Genomic DNA, 26,687 nt, shown 5'->3' with positions numbered 1-26,687 from the left:
CCCCCCTCCACACACACACTTCTGTGCGTTTCTCCACCTCCTCTGTTCCCCTCACGATTCATCCATCCCCTCTGATCCCTACTTCACATACTGTATGCAGGAACCAGGCTGTACTTTCAATAAGACCTAAGAGCGAGCTCTGTGTGCATTTGCGTGTTGACAAATGCCAGTGATATGAATGGCGAATGATATAAGAACAGGCTTTCTGTTCTTTTGAATCTGGAACTGGTTCGCTCTCGGCCTTTAAAATGATTTGCTCGCAATTCTAATCCGTTTCACGTTGGCAGAGGGATCCAACCCTTCTCTGCGAGGACTAGGAGATATTTAGAGATTTTGCTCCTATGAAAGAGCCTGATAATTATAGCATATCAAAGCCAGAGCAATACAGGAGCACACACAACAAAACAGGCTCTTGTTTGGGCGTCTGCTGACTTTTTCAAACATAGGGTCCGTTTATAGCAGCTCATCTAGACAGCTATGGCCGCTGCTTATGCCAAGCACTGCAGCACAGGCTGTGTTAGAGAGCTTAGAGGGGTTTAGGTGTCATGTAGATCTGGATATTTAAAGCAGCTGAGACTTCACACATAGTGCAAGAGTTATGGTAACAGAATCAAACTTAAAATTTATCTTTAGTGTATAAGAAAGCAATGACAGCAAAATGCTCAAATAAATGAACTAAAAAGGTGTTTTTAAAGGTGTAGTTCACCCAAAAATTAATATTTAGTCATTATTTATGTGTTATTTCAAACCCTGTGATTTTATACTGAATGCTAACTGGAGTGTTAAAGCTTTAACAAGTTGCAAAAATATCATAAAATCAGTCCATATGCAGCTATTGTGCACTATATTCCAAAAATATCAACAATACTTTTGTCTGACAAAAAGGCCAAAATGTTGCTATTCATTGAAAATAGTTGCGATCAGTCCTTAGAATATTTATAAAAGACGCACTAATATCTGATTTGTAAATGAATCTGGGGGATTGTTTTACTCAAATTGGTTGAATTGGTGGATCCGTTTAAGTCTGAAGGATTTGTTCACAAGTTCAGCTCATTGACTATGTATATAACTGTGGTGAGTGTGACCAATCAGTAAATCGAACTGAAGATCCAAATGAATCTGATTTAAAGAGGGGGTTGTCAATGAACAATTGTTCCCTAGAAAATAGCTTCAGAAAGGAACAAGCAGTACCAGAAAGCACTCAAATGTTTCTGTAGCATTTTTTTAATCCATAGAAGAAAGTTAGTCAACTCTCTCTTTCTCTTCTTCTTCCTGTTCCAGATTGGATCTTTCTTCATGATTAATCTGTGCCTGGTGGTCATTGCCACTCAGTTTTCAGAGACCAAACAGCGAGAGCACCAGCTGATGCAAGAGCAACGCGCTCGCTACCTGTCCTCCAGCACGCTGGCTTCGCTCGCTGAGCCCGGAGACTGTTACGAGGAGCTCTTCCAGCTGGTCTGCCACATCCTGCGCAAGGCCCGCCGCCGCTCAGCCGCCCTTTACTACATGCTCCGTGGCAAAGCCCCTCCCCCTGGAGGAGGGAGGGGGCGTGGCAGGGGAGGGGCAGGATCGACAGGGGGAGGAGCTAATGTGAATGGCAGCGAAAGACACCACTGCCATTCTACTCAGAGTGAGTAAGGAGAGAGTTAGAGACAGAGGAATGGCATTGGGTCATAGAAAAGCTTTGTCTAACAGTGTTGAGGAGAGAATATCTCAAATTAACCAAACACATGTTTATTTTAGCCTGACATTAGCTCAGCTGTGTTCAAAATAGTAGCAAGCTGTCGTACTAAATTGCACTTTCTTGTCTTGTATATAATGTTGAAAAGGTTGATTAGTTCTAGAGAAATCAGTCATCCTAAACTCCCCATTTTTGCTTATACGGTGTTGAAAAGTTTGATTCAGTCTAGCGAATCAATCGTCCTAAGCTAAAGGAACCTTTTTCACTCATAGTGTAGGAAAATTCAAAATTCACTCTAAACTGTTCTTTTTCACTTATATGTTGTGCTAGAAAATCTGATTTGCTGGGATCAGACCTTCCAACACAAAATGTGAGTGAGAGAATGTATGAAAATCTGATTCCTTTGTTTGTCTTAAACTATCCTCTCACTCAAATGTAGCACTGGAAAATCTGATTGATTCAGTTCATCCTGACCTCTTATCTATCACTTGTATTTGGCATCAAACATTTTGATTTATTCTAGTGAATTGATTCATGTTAAACTGCCCTCTCTTGCTTATACTGTATGTATATTGGAAAGTGAAGGTTTTTTTAACAATGTAAATGAATATATCAAAAAGAAATCACTGCACAGCATTTTACGTAGTTTTGAAGTAAATCCTAAGTTAATTTAAATTTAAAATTAATTGTTAATTGTGGTGTTTTTTTATTCAGTTAATTTTAGTTTTATTATGATATATTCCGCTACTTTCCGTTTTATTCAGCATATATTCTATTCTATTTTTTTTCCTTTGATTTAGTATCGATTTATTTGTAAAAGTCTGATGTCGTCACTGTTCATTCCTTCAAACCCCAAAAGAATATGGCTCTAAAATGAGGAATTATATCATCAGAAAATTATTTTAAACAGTATTGCCCTTTTAAGTTGCTTCAGTGTATTTTAGCTTCTTTTGTGTCATAAAAAATTGCTTGTAGCCTGGCCAAGTTTCAAAGTAGCTTCCCCACCACTCTAAACCAAATAGCAAGTTATAAAAGCAAAGAGCAAGTTGCAATAAAAACAAGAACAAATCCATCCATGTGTTTGCTTTTATGGCCCAATGACATTTCAATCCCAAGCAGCAGCGTGGCAGTTGTCCAAGAAACTGACTGGCAAAAATTTTATTGTATTATATGAAAATGTCAAACAGAAATGTTGAATTTTTCGTCTGTCCCGCAGCACCTCACTGTATTCACGATACCAAGTTGGACCACAGCTCCCAACCTCTGGAGAACGCCATCTCCCTCTCCATCACCCCAAACCCAGAGGAGTGTCCTCAGTGTGCTGCCGCCCTGTCACTCAAGGAAGGGGCGGGATCGACGGGGCACTCGGCCAATGGGGAGGAAGAGGAGGGTGCGCTGGAGGAGACCGACAGGGACGAGAACCGCTTGGACGAGAAGGGGGACGATGACTCTGTGGATTCGCCAAAGAGGAAACGCACCTGTTTTGGGAAATGTAAAGATGTTTGGGATGAAATGAGAGTGAAGCTTTGGGGTATAGTTGAAAGCAAGTACTTCAACAGAGGGATTATGATCGCCATCCTCATCAATACAATCAGCATGGGCATCGAGCACCATAACCAGGTAATTTCACCCGCAGCACAGTCGGTTCACATAATGAACCCACTCTGAAGAAGTGTTCAACCTCATCATGTCACATATTACTGTAATAGCCGGCTCTTTCTGCAGTGCTGATAGAGTCTTCACAGGGCCTGCCATTCAAAGTAATGAGAGCCTGTGGAACGGCCTTTGGAGTCTTGTTGGATTTTTTCTTGCCTTGAAAGTGCAGTTAATTATCTTTGGAAGATCTAGAAAGCTACTACTACTCATGCACACTCTCTCTATCTTGCTCTCGCTGTATGTCTCTCCCCCTCCGCCCCCTCATGTCTTCACTGCCTCGCCTGCAGTGGGGCCTGTTTTCTCATCTCTCTGGGCTCTAAAAATATCAACAAGCAGAGAGAGACGGATATAGAGAGAGAGAAAAACATATAGTCACCGCTAGCTTCTATTACGCAGCATTTTTAACATGTGAGACATCATGTAAATGCAGCCTACGCAGGCAAACAGAGGAGCCCCTGTGTACGGGCTCGCATATAACCAGGACTTTCCTCATGAGAGTTTGTGTTCCACTCGGTCTTATATGGTTAAACTGATCATGTGTGATGACATCATCTGCTGTGACTCAGTATGTTTTAACCTGACTCTCAACCAGCCTGGTAAAGATCGCAATATTTACATGTGTGTGGGCAGTGTGTGTGTGTGTGTGTGTTTGTACTCACACACAACAGTCGATCGAACAAGTGTCAATGCACTCGGTCTGCACACACAAATGCATTTAAAGGTTCCTGTTGCTCTAAGAGAAAAGCGTGGCCCAGGAAGTGTATCAACTGAAATTCTTTCGATATGGGAGGTGAGTGCCAGGATCATGCAGGGATTGTGCGATTGTCTGAGGAAGCAGCAAGAGGAAGTTTCAAAATAATTAAACGTTAAATAAATTAAATGAAATGCAGATTTAGGATCAAGATTTACTAACTAGCTTGTGCCAGTGCAAACTAGTACTGTATAATAGTTTAATATAATTAAAATAGTACTGTCAGGATTTACTAAAGACGCGCAGTGAAGAATTGTGCAAAATTTATGGGAGGATGTCTTATATGGTTAAACTGATCATGTGTGATGACATCATCTGCTGTGACTCAGTATGTTTTAACCTGACTCTCAACCAGCCTGGTAAAGATCGCAATATTTACATGTGTGTGGGCAGTGTGTGTGTGTGTGTGTGTGTGTGTGTGTGTGTTTGTACTCACACACAACAGTCGATCGAACAAGTGTCAATGCACTCGGTCTGCACACACAAATGCATTTAAAGGTTCCTGTTGCTCTAAGAGAAAAGCGTGGCCCAGGAAGTGTATCAACTGAAATTCTTTCGATATGGGAGGTGAGTGCCAGGATCATGCAGGGATTGTGCGATTGTCTGAGGAAGCAGCAAGAGGAAGTTTCAAAATAATTAAACGTTAAATAAATTAAATGAAATGCAGATTTAGGATCAAGATTTACTAACTAGCTTGTGCCAGTGCAAACTAGTACTGTATAATAGTTTAATATAATTAAAATAGTACTGTCAGGATTTACTAAAGACGCGCAGTGAAGAATTGTGCAAAATTTATGGGAGGAGAGTATTAAAATGAATCATGCAATTTACGCGATTTACTAAGATTTGTGCTTGCCAAATTACTGGTATTTGTGCCATTATTTAATGCCCCAAAAAAGCTGGTGTTAAAGCAGTCGCTAATTTGCGCTGCTCTTGGTAGATTGAGTTGGTCATTATGGAAATGATCTGGCTGCGTCTGTGTTCATTAATGTGTGCATTGTTAGTAAACCCGCAGAATTTTCCCCTCCCATCGGCGCTTTTATGGAATTGCGCTCCAACGCTTATTTGCCCTTTTTAGTAAATCTGGCCCTTAATCTGTAAAGTGTTGCATATTATTGTATGTAATTCATTTCAAATGGAGTTTGCACATTTAATATATAGACTGGATAACAAAAATTGATTAATCAGAATTCAAAATTGCTTTATTACCAAGTGTGCTTGCACATACAAGGATTTTTTTTTTATATGAAATTTCCATTGCTCACATATAAATACAACAAGACATAATAATAATTGAACAAGTATAAAGACATGCACTTTTGTGTGATTAATATGAATAAATAGGAGTTAACGTATCACTTTCTTTCTTCTGTGGAACACAAAAGAAGATATTTTGAAGAAGTTTTGGTAACTTTTGACCTTCATTGTATGGACAAAAAAAATCACTGGATCATTTCTTAAAATATCTGATTTATTTTCCGCAGAAGAAAATAAGTTGGAACAACATGAGGGTGAGTAAATTGGGTGAACTATCACTTTAAAACATGCTTGATTTTTAACTCATTTACAAGGACTGGTATTTTGGACCAATTCTGTTTTTTGAAGTAGGGAAGAAGGGATTTTTTTTTTTATTAATTGACAGTTGTTGCCTCTTCCTGAAATCTGTCAGAATTTGTACTGCATTTAACATCTTGAACATCTTAGCTGTTAAAAAAAGCTGATAAAGACTGTTCTATAAAATATGCATAGGCGTAATATCCTGGTGGAAGTAGCAGGTCATCCGGGGATTTGTCATCTACTTTGTCCACAGTAAAATCCCCAGAGTTAAATCAACTCTGCTCAGAGTACATATTGTCCCAATCAATAGAATGTTAAAGTAACTGAAGCAGAGTTGAAGTTAATGAGATAATTAAGTGATTAAATAAGTGATGATTGAGCAATAGTGATGAACACCTGCTGTTAACAGTGTTGAAGATGAACAACTACTGCTCAGGCTTTTAGACATGAAAACTTATCAAACAATCCTCAACAGTGCTAACTCTGCTTCTGTGTTACTTTAGCACTCTGTAGATTGGGACAATATGTACTCTGAGCAGAGTTAATTTAACTCTGGGGATTTTGCTGTGATGAGTATTGTGTTTTTGGATGCTCAACACTCAGTTGGTGTACTTTCGCACACTATGTAAAAGGGAAGTTGCCAAATTTGGATGAAGAGATAGCGTTAAACATTAGACTGGCCCCCGTCTCCAAAATCCTGCCCTCCATGTCAATGAACACTCAAAATGACTGACAGATTGGCTGAAAAAGAGAGTCTAGGTGAGATTTTTCAAGTCATATTTCAGTGATCTGTCGGGATTTAGTGACAATTTATTCATGGTTTACCAAAAATCACTTACAGCATTGTTGAAGTATTGTACAAATAGGTTTGATAATGAGATGATCTGCTGATGGATTGATTTAAGAGCAGTTTACAGTACAGTCTGTGGGAGGACAAAGAAAGAAGGGGTGATAAAAATGGAAAGAGGGAGGAGAAGCTACTGGTGTTTTCTTACTGTGTTGTTTTGCCATTATTACTCCTGATTGCTGTGTCAATATTCAATTTCTCTAAATGGCATCTCCCAGGAGCTGCCTGTGGTTTGGTTTTCATTCGTCCTTCAGTTGTGTTTTCTTGGCTTTAACTTGTCAATGGAGAGATATCGATCGATAAAGGGGATGGAGAGAGAAGGAACAAAAGGGCCAACGAAGGAAGTGTTCTTAAATCAGATTTCGCTTTTGCTCCCCTGGAATTCGGCCACCCTCTCACTTGTGCACATGAACATACATAGTGTTATCGGTTGAGATAAGGTGTAATGGATTTATGTGATGTTAGATTACACAGCGTGGACTGACGCAGATCAGGGTGGCCTGTTGATCCCTTTCTAAGCACAGTAGATCTTACACTAGTCTCAGCCTTCGATAGACCCCCCCACAGTCTGTTCACCGACTGTCTGATGCTTAGTGCACACAAAAATGGCTTAAATCACCAGCTACAATCTGAATAGCTGGAATTATTTGCCTCTGCACATGACCATTAGTCTGCCTGGAAACAAAGCTGTGGAACCTGGTTGGGTTAAGAGAGCCTACTGTATTTTTACTGTAGTAGTAATACTACACTACCATTCAGTCAGTTAAAATGTTCTCTTTTTATCTTTAATAATGTTGCGAAATATTTCAAATAAATGCTGTTATTTTTATCTTTAAAGTAAGAATCCAGAAAAAAAATGTATCTCGGTTTGCACAAAAATGTTAAGCAGCACAGCTGTTTTCAACATAGATAATAATAAGAAATGTTTCTTGAGCATAAAATCAGCATATAGAATGATTGGATCTTGGGGAAAAGCTGCAGAAATTTCAGCTTTGCCATCACATAATTACATTTTAATATACAGTGTATTAAAATAGAAAACAATTTTCTTAAATAGTTATAATAGTTCACAATATTACTGTTTATTACTGTATTTTTGATCAAATAAAAGCAACCTTGGTGAGCAAAAGAGACTTATTTCAAAAACATTAAATAATCAAACCGACCCTAGCATTTTAAACACTAGTGTGGATATATAGTTATTTTATATATCATATTTGCATATTACGTAAACATGCAGTGGGCATCAGCATTTTGATTCAGGTCAAATAACTACATTTACACTTAACTATTGTAGATAACTAAAGATATTCACAAGCAGAATCAACTTTGTTTTTTGCATTTGTTTGTTTTCTATTATCAGTACTTATTTTTGGACTGACAGCAATTTTGACTGTGTTTTCGGTCCAAAAGTTCACAGAGACTTAATGTTTTTCTGCACCTTTCTGTGTTGTGTAATCCATTTCAAATAATCTGCCTCTAAACAATGCATAAAAACAAAACCATCTGTGATTGGTCACCTTACATGTCAATCAGACAGTTTCTTCCCGTCTAGTGGGCAGTTCTTGGCCAGAATAAGCTGCAGACATGCAGCGTTTACAATTCACATATAGTATCATTGTACTCCCACCACCCCTGATCTTTTTCTAACTGATGTTCCACAAGGAATTGTTCAGGATTAAACTCCGTTTTCTCTGACCTTTATATCATATGAGGAGGTCACAGCCTCACTGAGGAACTCATGCCTGCTGTCAAAAGCTGATCTTGTCCATGCAACAATGCACACACTCTCTTGGACAGCAATGCAGTGATCTGAAATGACCTCTCCACATTTGCCTCTTCTTTTATTCTTCCCATACTCTCGCTTGTCCTCAATGTCTCTCTCTCTCTCTGTCTACAGCCTGATGAACTGACTAATGTCCTGGAGATTTGTAACATAGTGTTCACCAGTATGTTCACCCTGGAGATGATCCTCAAGCTGACTGCCTTTGGCTTCTTTCAATATCTGAGAAACCCCTACAACATCTTTGATGGAATTATTGTGATCATCAGGCAAGTGCATTCACTTTTATAGTTTGTAGAATGTCTGGGGGGGGGGTTTGGGTATTATTTTGCATAATATTTGACAAAATAACAGCTTGACTGGAAATAACTCAACAAAAATAATGATTCTTGACCTGTTTTATCATACAAAATCAAAAGATAGAAAAAAGAAATGGAATCATTAATTTATTCATGTTTTCTTTGAGAACTAGAAAAAAATATATGGTAACAGTTTAGTATAGGGACCACTTCTTACTATTAACTAGTTGCTAATTAGCATGCATATTATTAACATATTGGATATATATATATATATACAGTGGGTACGGAAAGTATTCAGACCCCCTTAAATTTTTCACTCTTTGTTATATTGCAGCCATTTGCGAAAATCATTTAAGTTCATTTTTTTCCCTCATTAATGTAAACACAGCACCCCATATTGACAGAAAAACACAGAATTGTTGACATTTTTGCAGATTTATTAAAAAAGAAAAACTGAAATATCACATGGTCCTAAGTATTCAGACCCTTTGCTGTGACACTCATATATTTAACTTCTGTCTACAGCCTGATGAACTGACTAATGTCCTGGAGATTTGTAACATAGTGTTCACCAGTATGTTCACCCTGGAGATGATCCTCAAGCTGACTGCCTTTGGCTTCTTTCAATATCTGAGAAACCCCTACAACATCTTTGATGGAATTATTGTGATCATCAGGCAAGTGCATTCTCTTTTATAGTTTGTAGAATGTCTGGGGGGGGGGTTTGGGTATTATTTTGCATAATATTTGACAAAATAACAGCTTGACTGGAAATAACTCAACAAAAATAATGATATTTAACTTGGATTTTTTCCCCCACATCTCATCTCAAGCATGCTTTTTACTCATTGTCTCATTGGTAACCAAGTACACTTCATAGAGAAACTACAAAAAGGGACACCACAACAGACAGTCAATTTATGAAAAAAAAAGTTTTGAAGCATAATAATTGTAATAAAAATAGCTTAAGATTTAAGTTTTAAGATTTAAGACAAGTCAAGAGTACATGTGACCTTTAAACTGTGCGCCTGTGAAAATTTGATGAAATGTCACTAATGTGACCATACCTTAAAGCCATTAAAAAATATATGTAAAAGGCATTTGAGTAGCAAAAATTTATGATGAAGGCAAGATAAAATGTCAGTTTTAATGCCGTGTTCAAGTAAAGGTTATTCTGTTGTAGGCTATTGTGTACCCTTGGAATACGATTTATATATATATATATATATATATATATATATATATACTATATATATATACACACACATATACTGTATACTGTATATATACACACACAAATATTTTTTTCTACATTATAATCAACACTTTTTTGTGTGTTTGTGTATAGTGTATGTGAGATCGTTGGGCAGTGTGACGGGGGTCTGTCCGTCCTGAGGACATTCAGACTGTTGAGGGTCATAAAGCTGGTGCGGTTCATGCCAGCTCTGCGCAGACAGCTGGTGGTCCTGATGAAGACCATGGACAACGTGGCCACATTCTGCATGTTACTAATGCTCTTTATCTTCATATTCAGGTGGGTTGAGCTTCGTTATTGCATTCCTGTGGGTCCCTTATGCAATTATTGATGAATGAAACTTAATGTGTTTCATATCGGTGTGATTACTCATAGTCCCTGTCTGTATCTGAGCGCACACTTGTTAGTAATAAAAGACACACTTTGTCATTAAACACACACACATACATTTTTTTTCCCTTGGCTTGTTTTGTTATCTGCAATAAAAAGAGGAAAAATATTTATGTATATGTATTTGGACCGTTTTATTATGATATTTAAATATGAGATTATTTATTTGTGGGCTTTTTTTAGATAATAAAAAGTCAAAATATTGAATGTATCGTTTTTTTATTTATTTTTTATTTATAGTTATGCTTATATGTTATTGTGTACCACTTGGGCACAAAAGTGTATGTTTATATATAAGTATATTACTGATGATCTCTTGACCTGTTTTATCATACAAAATCAAAAGATAGAAAAAAGAAATGGAATCATTAATTTATTCATGTTTTCTTTGAGAACTAGAAAAAAATATATGGTAACAGTTTAGTATAGGGACCACTTCTTACTATTAACTAGTTGCTAATTAGCATGCATATTATTAACATATTGGATATATATATATATATATATAGGGTACGGAAAGTATTCAGACCCCCTTAAATTTTTCACTCTTCCAAAGTGACTTACAAATGAGGACAATGGAAGCAATCAAAATCAACAAAAGAGCAAAATCAGTGTGTCATTCGATCATTCGTTTTTTTATTTAATATTGAAAGTAGAAAAATAAGAAAACGGCTCTTTTTTCGTTTTTCGTTCATGGGTGGAAAAATGAATAAACAGCTTGAATATTTGATTTCTACATGTGGACGGGAATTAAACGCCCGTTTCTGCTGATTGGTCAGCCGAAGATCAAACCGTGCCTTCATCAGTTCTTCCGCAGTATCACACAGCAGAATAATAGTCCTCTGCTGCTGCAGTTGTATGGATTCTTAACGCGTTTATTGCAACTACATTTAATCTTTTTTTCATCAAACAAACAGTCAAATTAATAGCTTGACACAACTCGTACTGGGGCAGAGTCTAGACAGGGCTTTCTTCTGTGTAGATATAAATTATATTCTTTGCATCAGCTGGGCATGGCAGGGTATGATATGACAGCTGTTCATTAGTCTGTTTGTTTGATGAAAAATTTGAAATTGATAAAATAGGTTATTAATCCGTACAACTGGCAGCGGAGGACTATTATTCTGCTGCGTGATACTGCGGAAGAACTGATGAAGGCACGGTTTGATCTTCGGCTGACCAAATTAATTGCCGCCCACGTGTAGAAATCGAATATTCAAGCTGTTTATTCATTTTTCCACCCATGAACAAAAAACTTAAATTTAAGCTGAATTCTCGTTTTTTCTTCGTTTTTCTAATTTTTCTATTTTCAATATTAAATCAAAAAACTAATGATCGAATGATACACGGATTGAGCAATGATATGTAAGTGCTATAAAAGTCTCAGTTAGCTTAATGCAGTTACACGTAGCAAGTTTTTTTTTTAAATTTAAGCTGAATTCTCGTTTTTTCTTCATTTTTCTAATTTTTCTATTTTCAATATTAAATCAAAAAACTAATGATCGAATGATACACGGATTGAGCAATGATATGTAAGTGCTATAAAAGTCTCAGTTAGCTTAATGCAGTTACACGTAGCAAGTTTTTTTTTAAATCATATAATAAATAAAAAGAAAACAGATAGAATAGAAAAAGAATAGAGCAAGTGTGTTAGAGGCCTTTTTTGCTTTTGTTAATTGTATAATAAATAAAAAGAAAACAGATAGAATAGAAAAAGAATAGAGCAAGTGTGTTAGAGGCCTTTTTTGCTTTTGTTAATTGTATAATAAATAAAAAGAAAACAAATAGATATAATACAAAAAGATTAGAGAAGCAAGTGTTAGGTTTTTTTAAGAAAACAAGCAGTTAGTAAATAAATAGAGTGCAAATCTAAAAGGGGCAAGTTTTTTTTTTTAAGAATAGAATTAGAATAGAGAGTGCTAGAGTTAGAGGGTCAAATAAAGGTGGAAGAGATGTGTTTTTAGCCGATTCTTGAAGATGGCTAAGGATTCAGCTGCTCGGACAGAGTTGGGCAGGTCATTCCACCAGGAGCAAACAGTTAATTTAAAACTCCATGAAAGTGATTTTGTGCGTCTTTGGGATAGCACAATAAAGCGACGTTCACTTGCAGAACGCAAGCTTCTAGAGGGCACATAAGTCTGAAGTAATGAATTTAGGTAAAGGGGTGCAGAGCCAGTGGTGGTTTTGTAGCCACTGTGGCTAGTGGTTTTCCAAATTTACAAGCCACTCAGCATTTTCACTTGCCACAGTTTTGTTGTTGGGAAATTATGTTTTATATGACTTAATACTGCATGCAAAAATGTATTTACATTGATTTCCAGGTCATTTTTGGGCTATTTAAAGGGCATTTTTCCCTTCAAAAAATCCACTTGTCCCAAACAAGCATTAATGTTGAGCTCTGTTACTGTAAAATTCAGCCCGCCAAAGTGGCTAGTGGGAGAGACCGTGTTACCCGCCACTGCTGAAATTCACCCTCATTTGGCGGGTTGACGGTGTTGATGTCAAGCCCTGTATATACTATATATATTTGTATATAATTTACATTTAGACATTTAGCAGATGCTTTTATCCAAAGTGACTTACAAATGAGGACAATGGAAGCAATCAAAATCAACAAAAGAGCAAAATCAGTGTGTCATTCGATCATTCGTTTTTTTATTTAATATTGAAAGTAGAAAAATAAGAAAACGGCTCTTTTTTCGTTTTTCGTTCATGGGTGGAAAAATGAATAAACAGCTTGAATATTTGATTTCTACATGTGGACGGGAATTAAACGCCCGTTTCTGCTGATTGGTCAGCCGAAGATCAAACCGTGCCTTCATCAGTTCTTCCGCAGTATCACACAGCAGAATAATAGTCCTCTGCTGCTGCAGTTGTATGGATTCTTAACGCGTTTATTGCAACTACATTTAATCTTTTTTTCATCAAACAAACAGTCAAATTAATAGCTTGACACAACTCGTACTGGGGCAGAGTCTAGACAGGGCTTCCTTGAATTTTATGTGAGCAGCTACTGGTAGCCAGTGCAAATTGATACACAGAGGTGTGACGTGCATTCTTTTCAGCTCCTTAAAAATTAATCTTGCTGCCGCGTTCTGGATTAATTGTAAAAGTTTGATAGAACTGGCTGGAAGACCTGCCAAGAGAGTCTCGGTTGAATATTCACTTCTCAAACCAGACTGGTTGCTGTCAAGGAGGTAGTGCTGTGTGAGAAAGGCAGAGACTTGGTTGAACACAGCTTGTTGATTGAACCACAAGCAGTTCTGTCTTGGCAAGGTTGAGTTGAGAGTGATGGTCCTTCATCCAGCAAGAAATGTCTGTTAGACAAGCTGATAATGTATCGTTTTTTTATTTATTTTTTATTTATAGTTATGCTTATATGTTATTGTGTACCACTTAGGGCACAAAAGTGTATGTTTATATATAAGTATATTACTGATGATCTCTTGACCTGTTTTAGCCGATACCTCTAAACTAAACTGATCTTTTAAATAATTAAAAGAATATAATCAGTAATTATACTCACTTGATATTTTAAAGCCATGTTTTTTTTAACATTTCATAGGCCTTTTTTGTTTACACTGTCAGAAATAAAATATACTATAATTATATTTTAGCCCTTTACTGGGGCAGTAACCTCAAAGGTGCAACTATACCCCTAAAAGTGAGCATATTAGTACCATACAAGTATGCATGCTTTAAGGGTAGATAAGTTACAAAGGTGCACCTTTGAGGATACCTCATGAGAAATAAACATGGTGTTACATAAGTGCTAAAATGTATTATTATTATTATTATTACCATGGTAAATTTGTGGTTACTGCAGTTTTACTACAAATACTGTGGTAAACTGTGGTTACTGTAATAAAACCATGGTTATTTTTTGTAAAAGGCTGCCAGGCTGTTGTACCCCTAAAGGTGAAACTTTAGCATATTAGACAGATTTATTAACAGCAATTACAGAACATAACACAATCCATTTGAACTTTTAACAACCAGTTTAAATAAATTTACTTGCACAAACTAGCCAGTTTGAAATATATATTACATGTACACAAAAGTTTGGGGTCAGTAAGATTTTGTAATATTTTTTTAAGTCTCATGCTCACCAAGGCTGCACTTATTTGAACCAAAAAAAAACAGTAAAAGCAGCTATATGAATTTTCAGCATCTCCACTCCAGTCTTCATTTTTCTGAATTAATTTTATATATAGTAACAATGTTATGTAGGCTAATGTAATAATGTGGCAATGGTTTCTTAAGATCTACTAGCCTTATTTAAACAAGCACTGTGAGCAATGCGTCAGCAGCGAACGCTGTCTGTGATTGATTGGTTCTGTCTTTCAGCATTTGTGTGTGTTCCAATGAGCAGGAGAAATGGTTCTATCCTACAGAATTATTCGCTAATACTTAGAAGCTTTTTTTATGCACCGAATTTCTTGATAAATAAATAAAATTAATGGTTTAAAAATGCACTTTAGAATTTAAATTTTTATGTGAGGATCGATCCTTTCAACATCAGTATCGAAAGTATCAATACTTAAGGATTGATCCGCCCATCCCTACCCAGTAGTTAGATGTTGTGACTTGGACACCTCCCCTTTCCAAAATATCTTGAAGGACTTATCTGAGAGATAAGACTCAAACCACTGGAGTGTGGTTCCTGAGATGCCCTTTGCCAATAGGGTTGACTGGAGGATCTGGTGGTTAAACGTGTCAAAAGCAGCAGACAGATCCAGCAAGATAAGTACTGAAGATTTGGAATCCACTCTTGCTAGTCTCAGGGCTTCAACAACTGAGAGCAAGGCAGTCTCAGTTGAATGTCCACTTCTGAAACCAGACTGGTGTATATATATTTATATATATATATATATGTATTTAAATATACAACTTTTTAAAATGTATTTATTGTTATTATAGTTTATTTATTTATTCATTAATTTTATTTATTCTTCGTTATTGCATTCAAATAGTTCTCATATGCAATTGTAGTTGAATGAAACTCACTCACATCCGTGTGCTTGCTCATAGTCTCTGTCCACACCCGTACGCACACTTGTTTGTAATAAACGCCACACACTTTATCACACAAAGCAGCGAGTGTTTATAAAATCTCACACCTAACAGCAGCTGGATCACGCTGGGCTCTGTATGGCTGAGTGTCTCAGCTGCACAGTGTACACCTTAGATTCAGCTGCAAGTGACAGGCCCATAAGGATCAGAGTGAGATTGATGGAGGGCAGAACAATAACACTCAGGCCCCTTGTGCCCACTGACTCTCCCGCCTTCCCCCTGCAGCGCTGCAATTCCAGCAGAGTGCACCGAGACAGATGGAGGCTGCTGCAGAATTGAGTGCATAAACCAATCCCGCCGATCCGTCTTTCCCACTCACGTTTAGCTTTCAGCGTATCCCCTTCCCCCCTCACCAACCATCTCGATTTATAACCCCTCATCTGAAAACAATACCCTGATTTATGTCTCTTAAATGGATAGAATCGTCCCCAGCCTGCGGGTACAGTCAACAGGCTTTCGTAACTGTTAGCAGATGCCTGGGATGACGTATGGATGGAGCGAATGGAGAGAATGAATCAGCATTACAGACTGGAAGCTGTATTTGTGCCAATTATTAATCGGCTTCGTCATTGCTCTGCTGCATAGAGAACTGCTGAACTCAAATGAGGAAAGAAAAACATTTGTCACTGGGTGGTTTGTATGGAGTTGTGTGGGATGTTATTGTTAAAAGTAATGCGGTACAACATTGCGTTTTACTTTATTTATGTATGAATTTATTTGATTAGATTTTTTTTTTGTATTTATTATTTGTATTATCCCTGGGTGGAGATCACCGTACTTCCCGGTGATTTTTTATTTATTTTTTTCAGAAAAGTATAAACATGTCACAGGACTATCAGCCTTCTGATTTAAACATTTCTATGGATTTTATGTAAGCATATTTTATACAAGCATATATTTCATATAGACTTTCTTACTGTCTTAAATTGTGCACAACCATTGTCAAAACAACAGCAAAGTTTATTTTGACCATATCTGCGAGTTTGAGGACAGAGCAAATCCACCACAGCTCTGATCCAGTCCCCAGATTCTGATATTTTGTCCACTATTCATATTTATCAGCCTTGTTTTGCAGTTTTTAAGTAGTAAATCTGGCAGTAGGCTGCAAGAAATCATTGTAAGGCTCTGTATGTCACTTCTAAGCATGATACACACTGTCTAGAACTACAATACCCATTATACTCGCACATACAACAAAGCTTTTAGCACCACAAGTAAGCGTTGTTCAGTTATACTTACATATTTTCATTTAAATGTAATATGTTTACGATCTGATTATGTCAAATTTGTCATTAGTAACATGCTACCGACAAACACTGTTTGTATGTTTGTAGCATCACCCCTGTCTCATTTATCTGTTGGTGTGTGTTTCATTTTGTATTCAGTGATCTGTCTCTCCAGCGTGACTGGTCTCATCTCTGGCTGCTGTCCAACCAGGACATATGTCTCCTCACACAGCACTGATATCATTTTTATAGGCTCCTCATCTCTGACAGACTCATTCACCTCACATCCTGTTGGGGTCGATCGGAAGCATACGGTATCAGAATATCTAAATGTGAGAGTAACATTCAGAGCTTGTTTGTCTGTTTGTTTCTGCAGTATTCTGGGAATGCACATATTTGGCTGCAAGTTCAGCCTGAGGACAGAGGCTGGGGACACAGTACCTGACAGGAAAAACTTTGACTCCCTGCTGTGGGCCATTGTCACAGTGTTTCAGGTGTGTAGAGCTTTCAAAACTCATCTCACTTATGAAAGCACTGCTGCAGGTGACGGGAAACACAGGGCAACTGGGAACTGGGTGAAAACACATTTTAATCACACACACACACCTGGGTATTCTCTGTGGAGATGAAAGGCTTAGACTACTACATGGTATTATTTTATAAAATAGGCCAAAAATGTCTTCATATTTATTTATTATATTTTGTATATATTATATTTAATATTGTTAATATAGTAATATGTATATTTATTGGCATGTCTATTATATACAATAAATAGATAAACAAAACGAAATAATATAATATGAAATTATTTCAATATTTGTGTATGCATGCATGTAGGTATTTATTTATTTATTTGATTGGACTTTTTGTTACAATAAATGTAAAAAAGCAGGGAGAGCATTAGATATAAATGCTTATTTATATTTTCCTTATATTAAACAAAATATTAAATAAAAATAAAATACAGTTAATGAAATAATAGATAAGGTTTAAATATATATAATATATAATGTTATGTAAATAATATGTACAGTTTATCATCAAACACACATGCATTCATTTTACACAATAAATATACAATATACAATAAAAAGAGGGAAAAATATATAATATGAGATTATTTATTTGTGGCCTTTTTTTAGATAATAAAAAAAGAAAAAATATCTAAATAACAAAATATAGAATTTGTTTGTTTATTTATTTAATTATTTTTGTATTAAAGCATATCTGTCATAGGCTATTACCACTCGGGCACAAAAGTGTATGTGTGAGAAACAAAGTATAGAATTAATTTAATATAATGATTTCAATATTTATGTATGCATGCATGTATTTATTTAGTTATTTATTTTATTGGCCATTTTATTACAATAAATAGGAAAAAAAATGGAAAGCATTAGATATAAATGCTTATTTATATTTTTCTTATATTAAACAAAATATTAAATAAAAATAAAATACATACAATGAAATCATATATAAAAAATACAACAAATCTACAATTTAATGATTATTTGTTTGTTTGTTTATTTATCAACTTACTTGCTCCCATGAGAATGTAATATAAAGTTAGATTTGTTTGTTTTTTTTGTCTGTGTGTGTTTTTGTGTAGATCCTAACTCAAGAGGACTGGAACATGGTTTTGTATAACGGCATGGCCTCTTAACATTCATAAAGTAAGCCTTTCTGTATTTTGACTTTTTAAAATAATTTTGTTGGTGAAGGTTTTGTCAATGATAAGTCCAGATGTAAATGATGTGTTATGCCAATAATTTTAATTAGTTAAAGCTAGTCATTTATCGTTTGGTGTCAAGTTTGGAGTTTTGGGGTCATTGAGATTTTTTTTTTTTTTAAGAAATTAATACTGTATTTTATCAAGTTGATCAAAAGTGACAGAAAATACATTTATAATGTAAAAGTTATATAAATGCTGTTATTTTTCTTTAAAGAATCATTTAAAAAAATGTAAAAATCACAGATTATAAGCAGCACAACTGTTTTCAAAATTGCTAATAATACGAAATGTTAATTGAGCACCAAATCAGCATGTTAGTAGAGTTTCTGAAGGATCACGTGACACTGAAGACTGAAGTAATGGCTGCTGAGAATTCAGCTTTGTCATGGCAGGAATAACTTACATTTTAAAATAAAAAACAGCTATTTTAAATTGTAATCATTTTCAAAATAGTACTTATTTTTTTATTTAAAAAATGTTGCCTTGGTGAGCATAAGAGACGTCTTTAAAAAACATTTTCAAAATCTTACTGACCCCATAGATAGACTAGTTATTGTGACAAAATGCTAAATTCATGCAATATCCTAAACCGTTTCAAAAATGAGTAACTGAAAGCAATGCATTGAAATGTCTCATTAATATCTGGTCAAAAACTGAAAAAAATCATGGCGCTGAGAGATCTAAGGACATGATGTTATGAATAATGCATGTACACACTGACGCTCTCCACAGACAGAAGACAAACTTACACGCTCCCACCAGTGTCGCCTGGCATGAGAGGAGGCTTTAGAAATACCAGAAAACCCGCAAACTTGAAACTTTATTAGGCTTAGTGGAATATACTTCTTAATTCCGCACCACAAACACAAAACAAATAGTTTTTGACTTATTGTGCCTTGCGATAAGCCAGCTAGTGTTTCTCATGGCTTGAGTCCTTCTGATGTGTTTGTGATCTAATCAGTCTTGGCATGTGTGTTTGTGCAGATCCCAAGATTTCCACTTTGACCCCTAATGGGCATCTGGATTTGGCACCTGCACCCAACGCTAGGGGCCTGTACCCGTCTGAAAGGCTGAGCTTTGCCCTGGGTTCCCGCAAGAGCAGCGTGACCTCTCTGGGCAGGGCTAGCCTGGAGCAGACGGCGCTGGTGAGCTATTGTGCATGCTGCAGTCAACCTGCCATTCATTACAGGGTCTTACTCACCGAGAGGGCACCGAAGCTATATCATACCACTCCAGCAATCCAAACCCTCTCAAAAAAGCACAAAGAACACAATAATTATCCATCAGCTCTGCATGTATTAGCATTTTGCGAACCATTAATAAGACACTTACTCAGCACTTAGAGCGCCGTCTCTACTCGTCTAACTTGCACTATATTAGCATACACACAGAGGGTCGTTGAGCGGGCACTCGAAGAGCTGAGAGCAACTTATAAACTACATAATTATTTTTACAATGGTTTAAATAATAACAGCCCTTGTGAGGAGGTTGGCTTTTTATAAGAGTTCTAGACAGTAATGGGGGAATTCACTAAGAATGAGTAGAAAGCGTGGATAATTTGCATGTGCTGTCTGTTGTTTTAGTCAGATTCACCAGGAATTATATAAATCGTGTAACACCCAAAACTTTAGTGCATCGTGTGGGATGGTTTTGGGTTTTAGGTTGTGGAGGTCGCAGCAGATTAACGCAATGTGAGACACTTTACGGTACAGCATCATCCCACCACTGCAATCCAAACACCTGGACCTGAACCCATCTCTTTGAAATACAGTACAGTATTCATTCCACTGGACTTGTTTACCATCAGCTTCCTGTGGACAGTAGAAGCACAACATTAATTATGCCAGTATTGATTAATATGTAAATGTATGGTAATTTAAAAAAAATTAAATTAATTTAGACTGTTGTCTGATATATACTAATATCCAATCACCTGAACCCGTCAATTAAAAACACAGAATGTGTTCAGCTAAAGCAATAAGTCCCAAGAAGCCGTAGTTTACAGTGAATTTATAACAGCTAAGGGGCGTTGTTAGGCACGACGCGAAGCGGAAATTAATATAATATAAATTGACTGTAAACCACGGCTTCGAGGGGCTTATTGCTTATTCCATATACACAGATATTCCATATATGTAGCAAGGTTTCACAAAATAAAACAGAGCAAATAAAGTGTAATGATATTAATACAAACATTATTCTTCCGCCAAACAATGTAGTTCCTCAGAAACGGTTGTGGTTGCAACAAAGTGGTTGCCGAGCAACACACAGAAGTAAAAAAAGGTGTATGTTTGTAGAGTAATTTACAACAGCTTTGAACGCAGCTCAACCAATCAGAATCAAGGACCAGAACTGTCCGTTTTATAATAAAAAGTGTTTACCACCTATTTCCCATGGGAAGTAAAAGCACAATGTTAATAATGCTAGGCAAATTTTAGTAATTTAGTAATTTGATTTTAATAATAATTCATGTTCATATATTGACTATCAGCTTGCATTCTATGCGTTTCAGTGTCCAGGACAAGCCTCTCTGTACCACAACTGGGGACGGCCCGCGCGGCCAGGAATATGGAGTCGCAGGTCGAGCTGGAACAGCTTGGGTCGATCCTCTAGATGCCTGGGGATGGGGGGCGGAGGCAGTTTAAGGGTCCGTAGCCCTCACTCTCACCCCGCTGAGCAGGAGTCCCTGCTGTCTCCTCCGCCCCCTCCTCTGCACCCGCCTCTGCTCTCCAGACACTTCGTCCCGTGCAGAGAACGGCGGGCTCTCTCTCTGGAGCTTCCTGAGCTGCTGCAGGTGCCTGGACCGGCCTTGCCTCCTCTGCATCCCCGGCAAAGCAAGAAGAGCTTCTCTGGGGGTCTGGGAAGCGTTGGAGAGCACCAGGACTGTAATGGGAAGACACCGGTTTAAATAATAACAGCCCTTGTGAGGAGGTTGGCTTTTTATAAGAGTTCTAGACAGTAATGGGGGAATTCACTAAGAATGAGTAGAAAGCGTGGATAATTTGCATGTGCTGTCTGTTGTTTTAGTCAGATTCACCAGGAATTATATAAATCGTGTAACACCCAAAACTTTAGTGCATCGTGTGGGATGGTTTTGGGTTTTAGGTTGTGGAGGTCGCAGCAGATTAACGCAATGTGAGACACTTTACGGTACAGCATCATCCCACCACTGCAATCCAAACACCTGGACCTTTGAAATACAGTACAGTATTCATTCCACTGGACTTGTTTACCATCAGCTTCCTGTGGACAGTAGAAGCACAACATTAATTATGCCAGTGTTGATTAATATGTAAATGTATGGTAATTTAAATTTTTTAAAATTAATTTAGACTGTTGTCTGATATATACTAATATCCAATCACCTGAACCCGTCAATTAAAAACACAGAATGTGTTCAGCTAAAGCAATAAGTCCCAAGAAGCCGTAGTTTACAGTGAATTTATAACAGCTAAGGGGCGTTGTTAGGCACGACGCGAAGCGGAAATTAATATAATATAAATTGACTGTAAACCACGGCTTCGAGGGGCTTATTGCTTATTCCATATACACAGATATTCCATATATGTAGCAAGGTTTCACAAAATAAAACAGAGCAAATAAAGTGTAATGATATTAATACAAACATTATTCTTCCGCCAAACAATGTAGTTCCTCAGAAACGGTTGTGGTTGCAACAAAGTGGTTGCCGAGCAACACACAGAAGTAAAAAAAGGTGTATGTTTGTAGAGTAATTTACAACAGCTTTGAACGCAGCTCAACCAATCAGAATCAAGGACCAGAACTGTCCGTTTTATAATAAAAAGTGTTTACCACCTATTTCCCATGGGAAGTAAAAGCACAATGTTAATAATGCTAGGCAAATTTTAGTAATTTAGTAATTTGATTTTAATAATAATTCATGTTCATATATTGACTATCAGCTTGCATTCTATGCGTTTCAGTGTCCAGGACAAGCCTCTCTGTACCACAACTGGGGACGGCCCGCGCGGCCAGGAATATGGAGTCGCAGGTCGAGCTGGAACAGCTTGGGTCGATCCTCTAGATGCCTGGGGATGGGGGGCGGAGGCAGTTTAAGGGTCCGTAGCCCTCACTCTCACCCCGCTGAGCAGGAGTCCCTGCTGTCTCCTCCGCCCCCTCCTCTGCACCCGCCTCTGCTCTCCAGACACTTCGTCCCGTGCAGAGAACGGCGGGCTCTCTCTCTGGAGCTTCCTGAGCTGCTGCAGGTGCCTGGACCGGCCTTGCCTCCTCTGCATCCCCGGCAAAGCAAGAAGAGCTTCTCTGGGGGTCTGGGAAGCGTTGGAGAGCACCAGGACTGTAATGGGAAGACACCGTCAGGCCAACCACAAATCATCAATGAGGTCTACCCTCAGGTCAATGCACGCAAGGACAGGGAGGATCTGGACGATGAACTGGACTATGTAAGTGTCCATTAAAAATGATTTCAAGGGAAAGTTCACTCGTTTGGTAATTATGTTTCTAACTCATGTGACTGACTTTCTTCTGTGGAAATCAAAAGTAGATGTTTAGCTGAATGTTGAACGGCTGCAGAGCGGCAAAAATGACAAAAAAGCACCATAAAAGCAGTTCATATGAGTTCATGTCATATTCCAAGTCTTCTATATCCATACCATAGCTTTGGGTGAGTAACAGACCAAAATGTAAGTCTGTATTCACTGATCATTCCTTCCGCAATAGCTCTCAAATCTCATTTACACATTTAAACTGGTACATACAAATTGCTTATGACAACTATTGACATTTGGTGTGATTGCTATCAAACCTGGCACAATGCATCTCACATCATGACTAAATATTATATTTGAGCCATAGTTCAGTTCAGCCAGGATGCAATAAATGTGTTTGACTGTATTTTTGACCAAATAAATTTAGCCTTGGTGAGCATAAGAGACTTCTTTCAAAAACATTAGCAAAAAAGTCTTATCTGACCCCAAACTTTTTTAACAGTAGAGTATGGCTTCAGAAGACTTCTGTCATTTATGGAGCTTTAGAAAGTGGTGTTCCATGGAAGAAAGAGATTCAAATGTTGGAACCAAATTGGTTTTGATGAAAATGAGAATTGTCTTTTAAATGGTAATTTTTGTGGATTATCTTAAATTAGATTGGCTCCTGTAAAACAGCGTTTGCACACATTGCAAATCTTCTTGAAGCAGAGCCAACTGCACATACAATCAACTACACAATGAAAATCGCCCAATTATTATCTGTTGAGGAGGAATGCTAACAGATGGCAGTAGGATTTCAGTTTTTAATTTACAGCCAGACTCTTGTTTTTTACAGCCAGACTCTCTTGTTTTGTAAGCAATTAAGAGTAACATGGCAGCTCCAAGGGGACATGAAACATTGGAAAGCTCCATTTCATAACTGCTTCAATTATCAAACGTGTTTCCAAGAAAGTTCTCCCACCCTGAATACTGCAGAATTAATCTTAGTGCTCATTTTTGCCAACTAAATACATATTTTTCTGTCGGCAGAGTCTATGTTTCCGGATGCAGAAGATGATAGAGGTGTACAGACCAGACTGGTGTGAGACCAGGGAAGACTGGTCCGTCTTCCTCTTCTCTCCCCAAAACAAGTTAGTCCCTTCACTGCCTCATCTGTGTCAATACATAACAGTCATGAATATACTTTATAAGAGCTGATGGAAGCGGTTTGATCTATTGACCTTTGTTTAGACACAATTTATCTATAGTTTTACATGTTATATGCTAACTGTGAGTTAGAAAAAAAGCAGAGAAACAGGCACATAGTTTTGGTTTCTTAGCTGCCATGTGTGATCGACCTTTGGGTGATTATGTTCACAGCCAATCAAATGGCATTTAACTTTTATGTGGTCAAAGAGACTTTGCAGCAAAACTTGTCACTAATAATAAATAAATGCCATTTTGTAGATGCCATCTTATTTTGTTTGCCTTGGTAGTTTTATTAGCTTACTTGAAACAGAGAGTGCAATATTTACAATAATCACCTATGGCAGGGTTTTCCAAAAGGGTTTTTGTATTGATGAAAAAGCTTATAAATAATCAAATGATACATTGTGTAACATTAAAGTAAATAAATACTTTTTTTTTAAACAATTAAAAAAAATTATAAAAATATTTGTTTAAGGGTTATTATAAGAAACTAAATCTATAGCTAAATAAAAACTATAATTGTTTCTCAATGATACAAATTTAACACGTTTTACCTGCATGTAATGTGGCCATTAATTGACATCATAGAACTGTTAACATACTAATTGTTGTTAAATTATTGAAATAAAATCTCAGTGGGTACTTGAAGTGAATACATATTTTAGGTCATACGGCTTTGGCTGAAAAAAAACGTTCGTGAAAACCTGGTCTATAGTAATGCTTTTGCACTTGTGCTGCTGTGTCTCACACGGCCTCATCGTAAGCAAAACCTGCTGGCAATCATGCCACCTTCCTGTTCCTTTTACACTTTAAAAACGACTCATGGGTTTTGTCAGATACTGCAAGAGTCAAATGTTGTCAGTCTAAGCTAAATTTGAGAGTGCAGCTGGAAGTCTGACCTCATTCTAACACAACAGATTAATAGTTGCTCCACGCCCAAGAGCAGGTTGAAATTAAGCAGATAAAGGCAAGCTTGTGTCACAGGTTGTTTCCTATAGTGCCACTGATTTGATCTCTGAATAACACGGAGGGAAAGATGCCCCCACACCTCTTCTTCTCCCTGCCTGACATAGCTTTGGGTGAGTAACAGACCAAAATGTAAGTCTGTATTCACTGATCATTCCTTCCGCAATAGCTCTCAAATCTCATTTACACATTTAAACTGGTACATACAAATTGCTTATGACAACTATTGACATTTGGTGTGATTGCTATCAAACCTGGCACAATGCATCTCACATCATGACTAAATATTATATTTGAGCCATAGTTCAGTTCAGCCAGGATGCAATAAATGTGTTTGACTGTATTTTTGACCAAATTCTTCTCCCTGCCTGATCAATAGCACTGATGGGCTGCCAGCTCTTTAGAGGGTGGCTTGATTAGGATATTGATCTGTGTCAGCTAGATAGGAGCCGATTATTCCCACCCTCTGTCTGTCAGTCTGTTTTTTTCCAAATGGTCTAGTCTTTGAATATCCAGCTAAAGTTTGGACTGCAGTGGAAAAATTGAGATACTTGACTGTTCCAAAATCTAGTGAGCTGCCAGAATGTGTTGTGACAAGCTCCATGAAAAAAAATAAATCCAAGATGACAGATGAAGTGACACTCATATACTACTGTTCAAAAGTTTAGGGGTAGTAAGATTTTATTATTGATTGGTTCATTGATTGGTTGATTGATTGAAAGTAGTCGATTCTTTATTTCAGCTAGGCAACAGTTAGTCATTAATTATTTTACAAAATATTTCTATTTCAAATAAAGACTGTTTTTCAAACTTTCTGTTCATCAAAAAATGTAGAGAAAAACATTATATTGCAGATTCCATAATTTATTACCATTTTCAACTATTTTCAACAGTTATAATAAGAAATGTTATTTCTTGGGCATCAAATCAGTATATCTGAATGATTTCTGAAGGATCATGTGACACTGAAGACTGGAGTAATGATGCTGAAAATTCAGCTTTGCATCACAGAAAGAAAAATAGAATTAAAACAAATACATAGAAAACAGGTAATTGAAATTATAATAATATTTTGGAATAATACTGTTTTTTTCTTTATTTTCATCAAATAAATGCAGCCTTGGTGAGCATACGATGCTTTGGGAAAGTATTTTATATACCAAGGTCTGTCTTACATGTAGTATTGAGATGTATTGATTAATCCATTCAGGGAAATTTCAATATTAATATTTAACCCAAAATGTGTGTATGTTTTACATTTGTGCTTATTGCTTAGTACTGTGCTGTTAACAACATTTCAAAGGGGTCATATGATGTTGCTAAAAATAACATTATTTTGTGTATTTGGTGTAATGAAATGTGTTTATGTGGTTTAAGGTTAAATAAACACATTATTTTCCACATACTGTACATTATTGTTTCTCCTCTATGCCCCGCCTTTCTGAAACGAGTCGATTTTTACAAAGCTCATCGGTCTGAAAAGCAAGGTGTGCTCTGATTGGCCAGCTATCCAGTGCATTGTGATTGGCTGAATACCTCAAGCGTGTGACGGAAATGTTACGCCCCTTACAATATTGTGATGCCCTGTCCCGGCGTGATGAGACAACACCAATAAAACCCATTATAAACTAGGCATTTGTTGCATCCAGTGGGGACATAATTACGGATTATATTGCGTATCGCGCCGCGTAAACAAAAAACCATGTCTGCATTTGTGATCAGAGAAACGACAAACAACAAGCGTTACTCTACACTGCCCGAAACTCGCGTTTAAATCGTCAGTGGCAAATTCTTTAAATATAAAAAAC

The 26,687-nt window shown here is 37.1% G+C and overlaps 1 protein-coding gene across 1 annotated transcript in view; it reads left to right on the top strand.

The window, feature by feature from the left end:
- LOC107551144 (voltage-dependent T-type calcium channel subunit alpha-1I-like) overlaps positions 1–26,687 on the top strand; it is a gene marked incomplete at its 5' end in the record, with an annotated part of 106,315 nt that overhangs the window by 19,519 nt on the left and 60,109 nt on the right. The window contains 9 exons of the mRNA XM_016232647.1: positions 1,282–1,630; positions 2,898–3,301; positions 8,393–8,544; positions 9,926–10,111; positions 16,898–17,015; positions 18,137–18,176; positions 19,244–19,404; positions 22,204–22,680; positions 23,755–23,855. Coding sequence (XP_016088133.1) covers positions 1,282–1,630; positions 2,898–3,301; positions 8,393–8,544; positions 9,926–10,111; positions 16,898–17,015; positions 18,137–18,176; positions 19,244–19,404; positions 22,204–22,680; positions 23,755–23,855 — 1,988 coding nt within the window. The remainder of the gene's footprint in view (positions 1–1,281; positions 1,631–2,897; positions 3,302–8,392; positions 8,545–9,925; positions 10,112–16,897; positions 17,016–18,136; positions 18,177–19,243; positions 19,405–22,203; positions 22,681–23,754; positions 23,856–26,687) is intronic.

The sequence above is a fragment of the Sinocyclocheilus grahami genome, unplaced genomic scaffold (assembly GCF_001515645.1).
Source record: "Sinocyclocheilus grahami isolate Dianchi unplaced genomic scaffold, SAMN03320097.WGS_v1.1 scaffold416.1, whole genome shotgun sequence".
Classification (NCBI taxonomy): Eukaryota; Metazoa; Chordata; class Actinopteri; order Cypriniformes; family Cyprinidae; genus Sinocyclocheilus; species Sinocyclocheilus grahami.
This window is presented reverse-complemented; position numbering and strand designations above follow the sequence as displayed.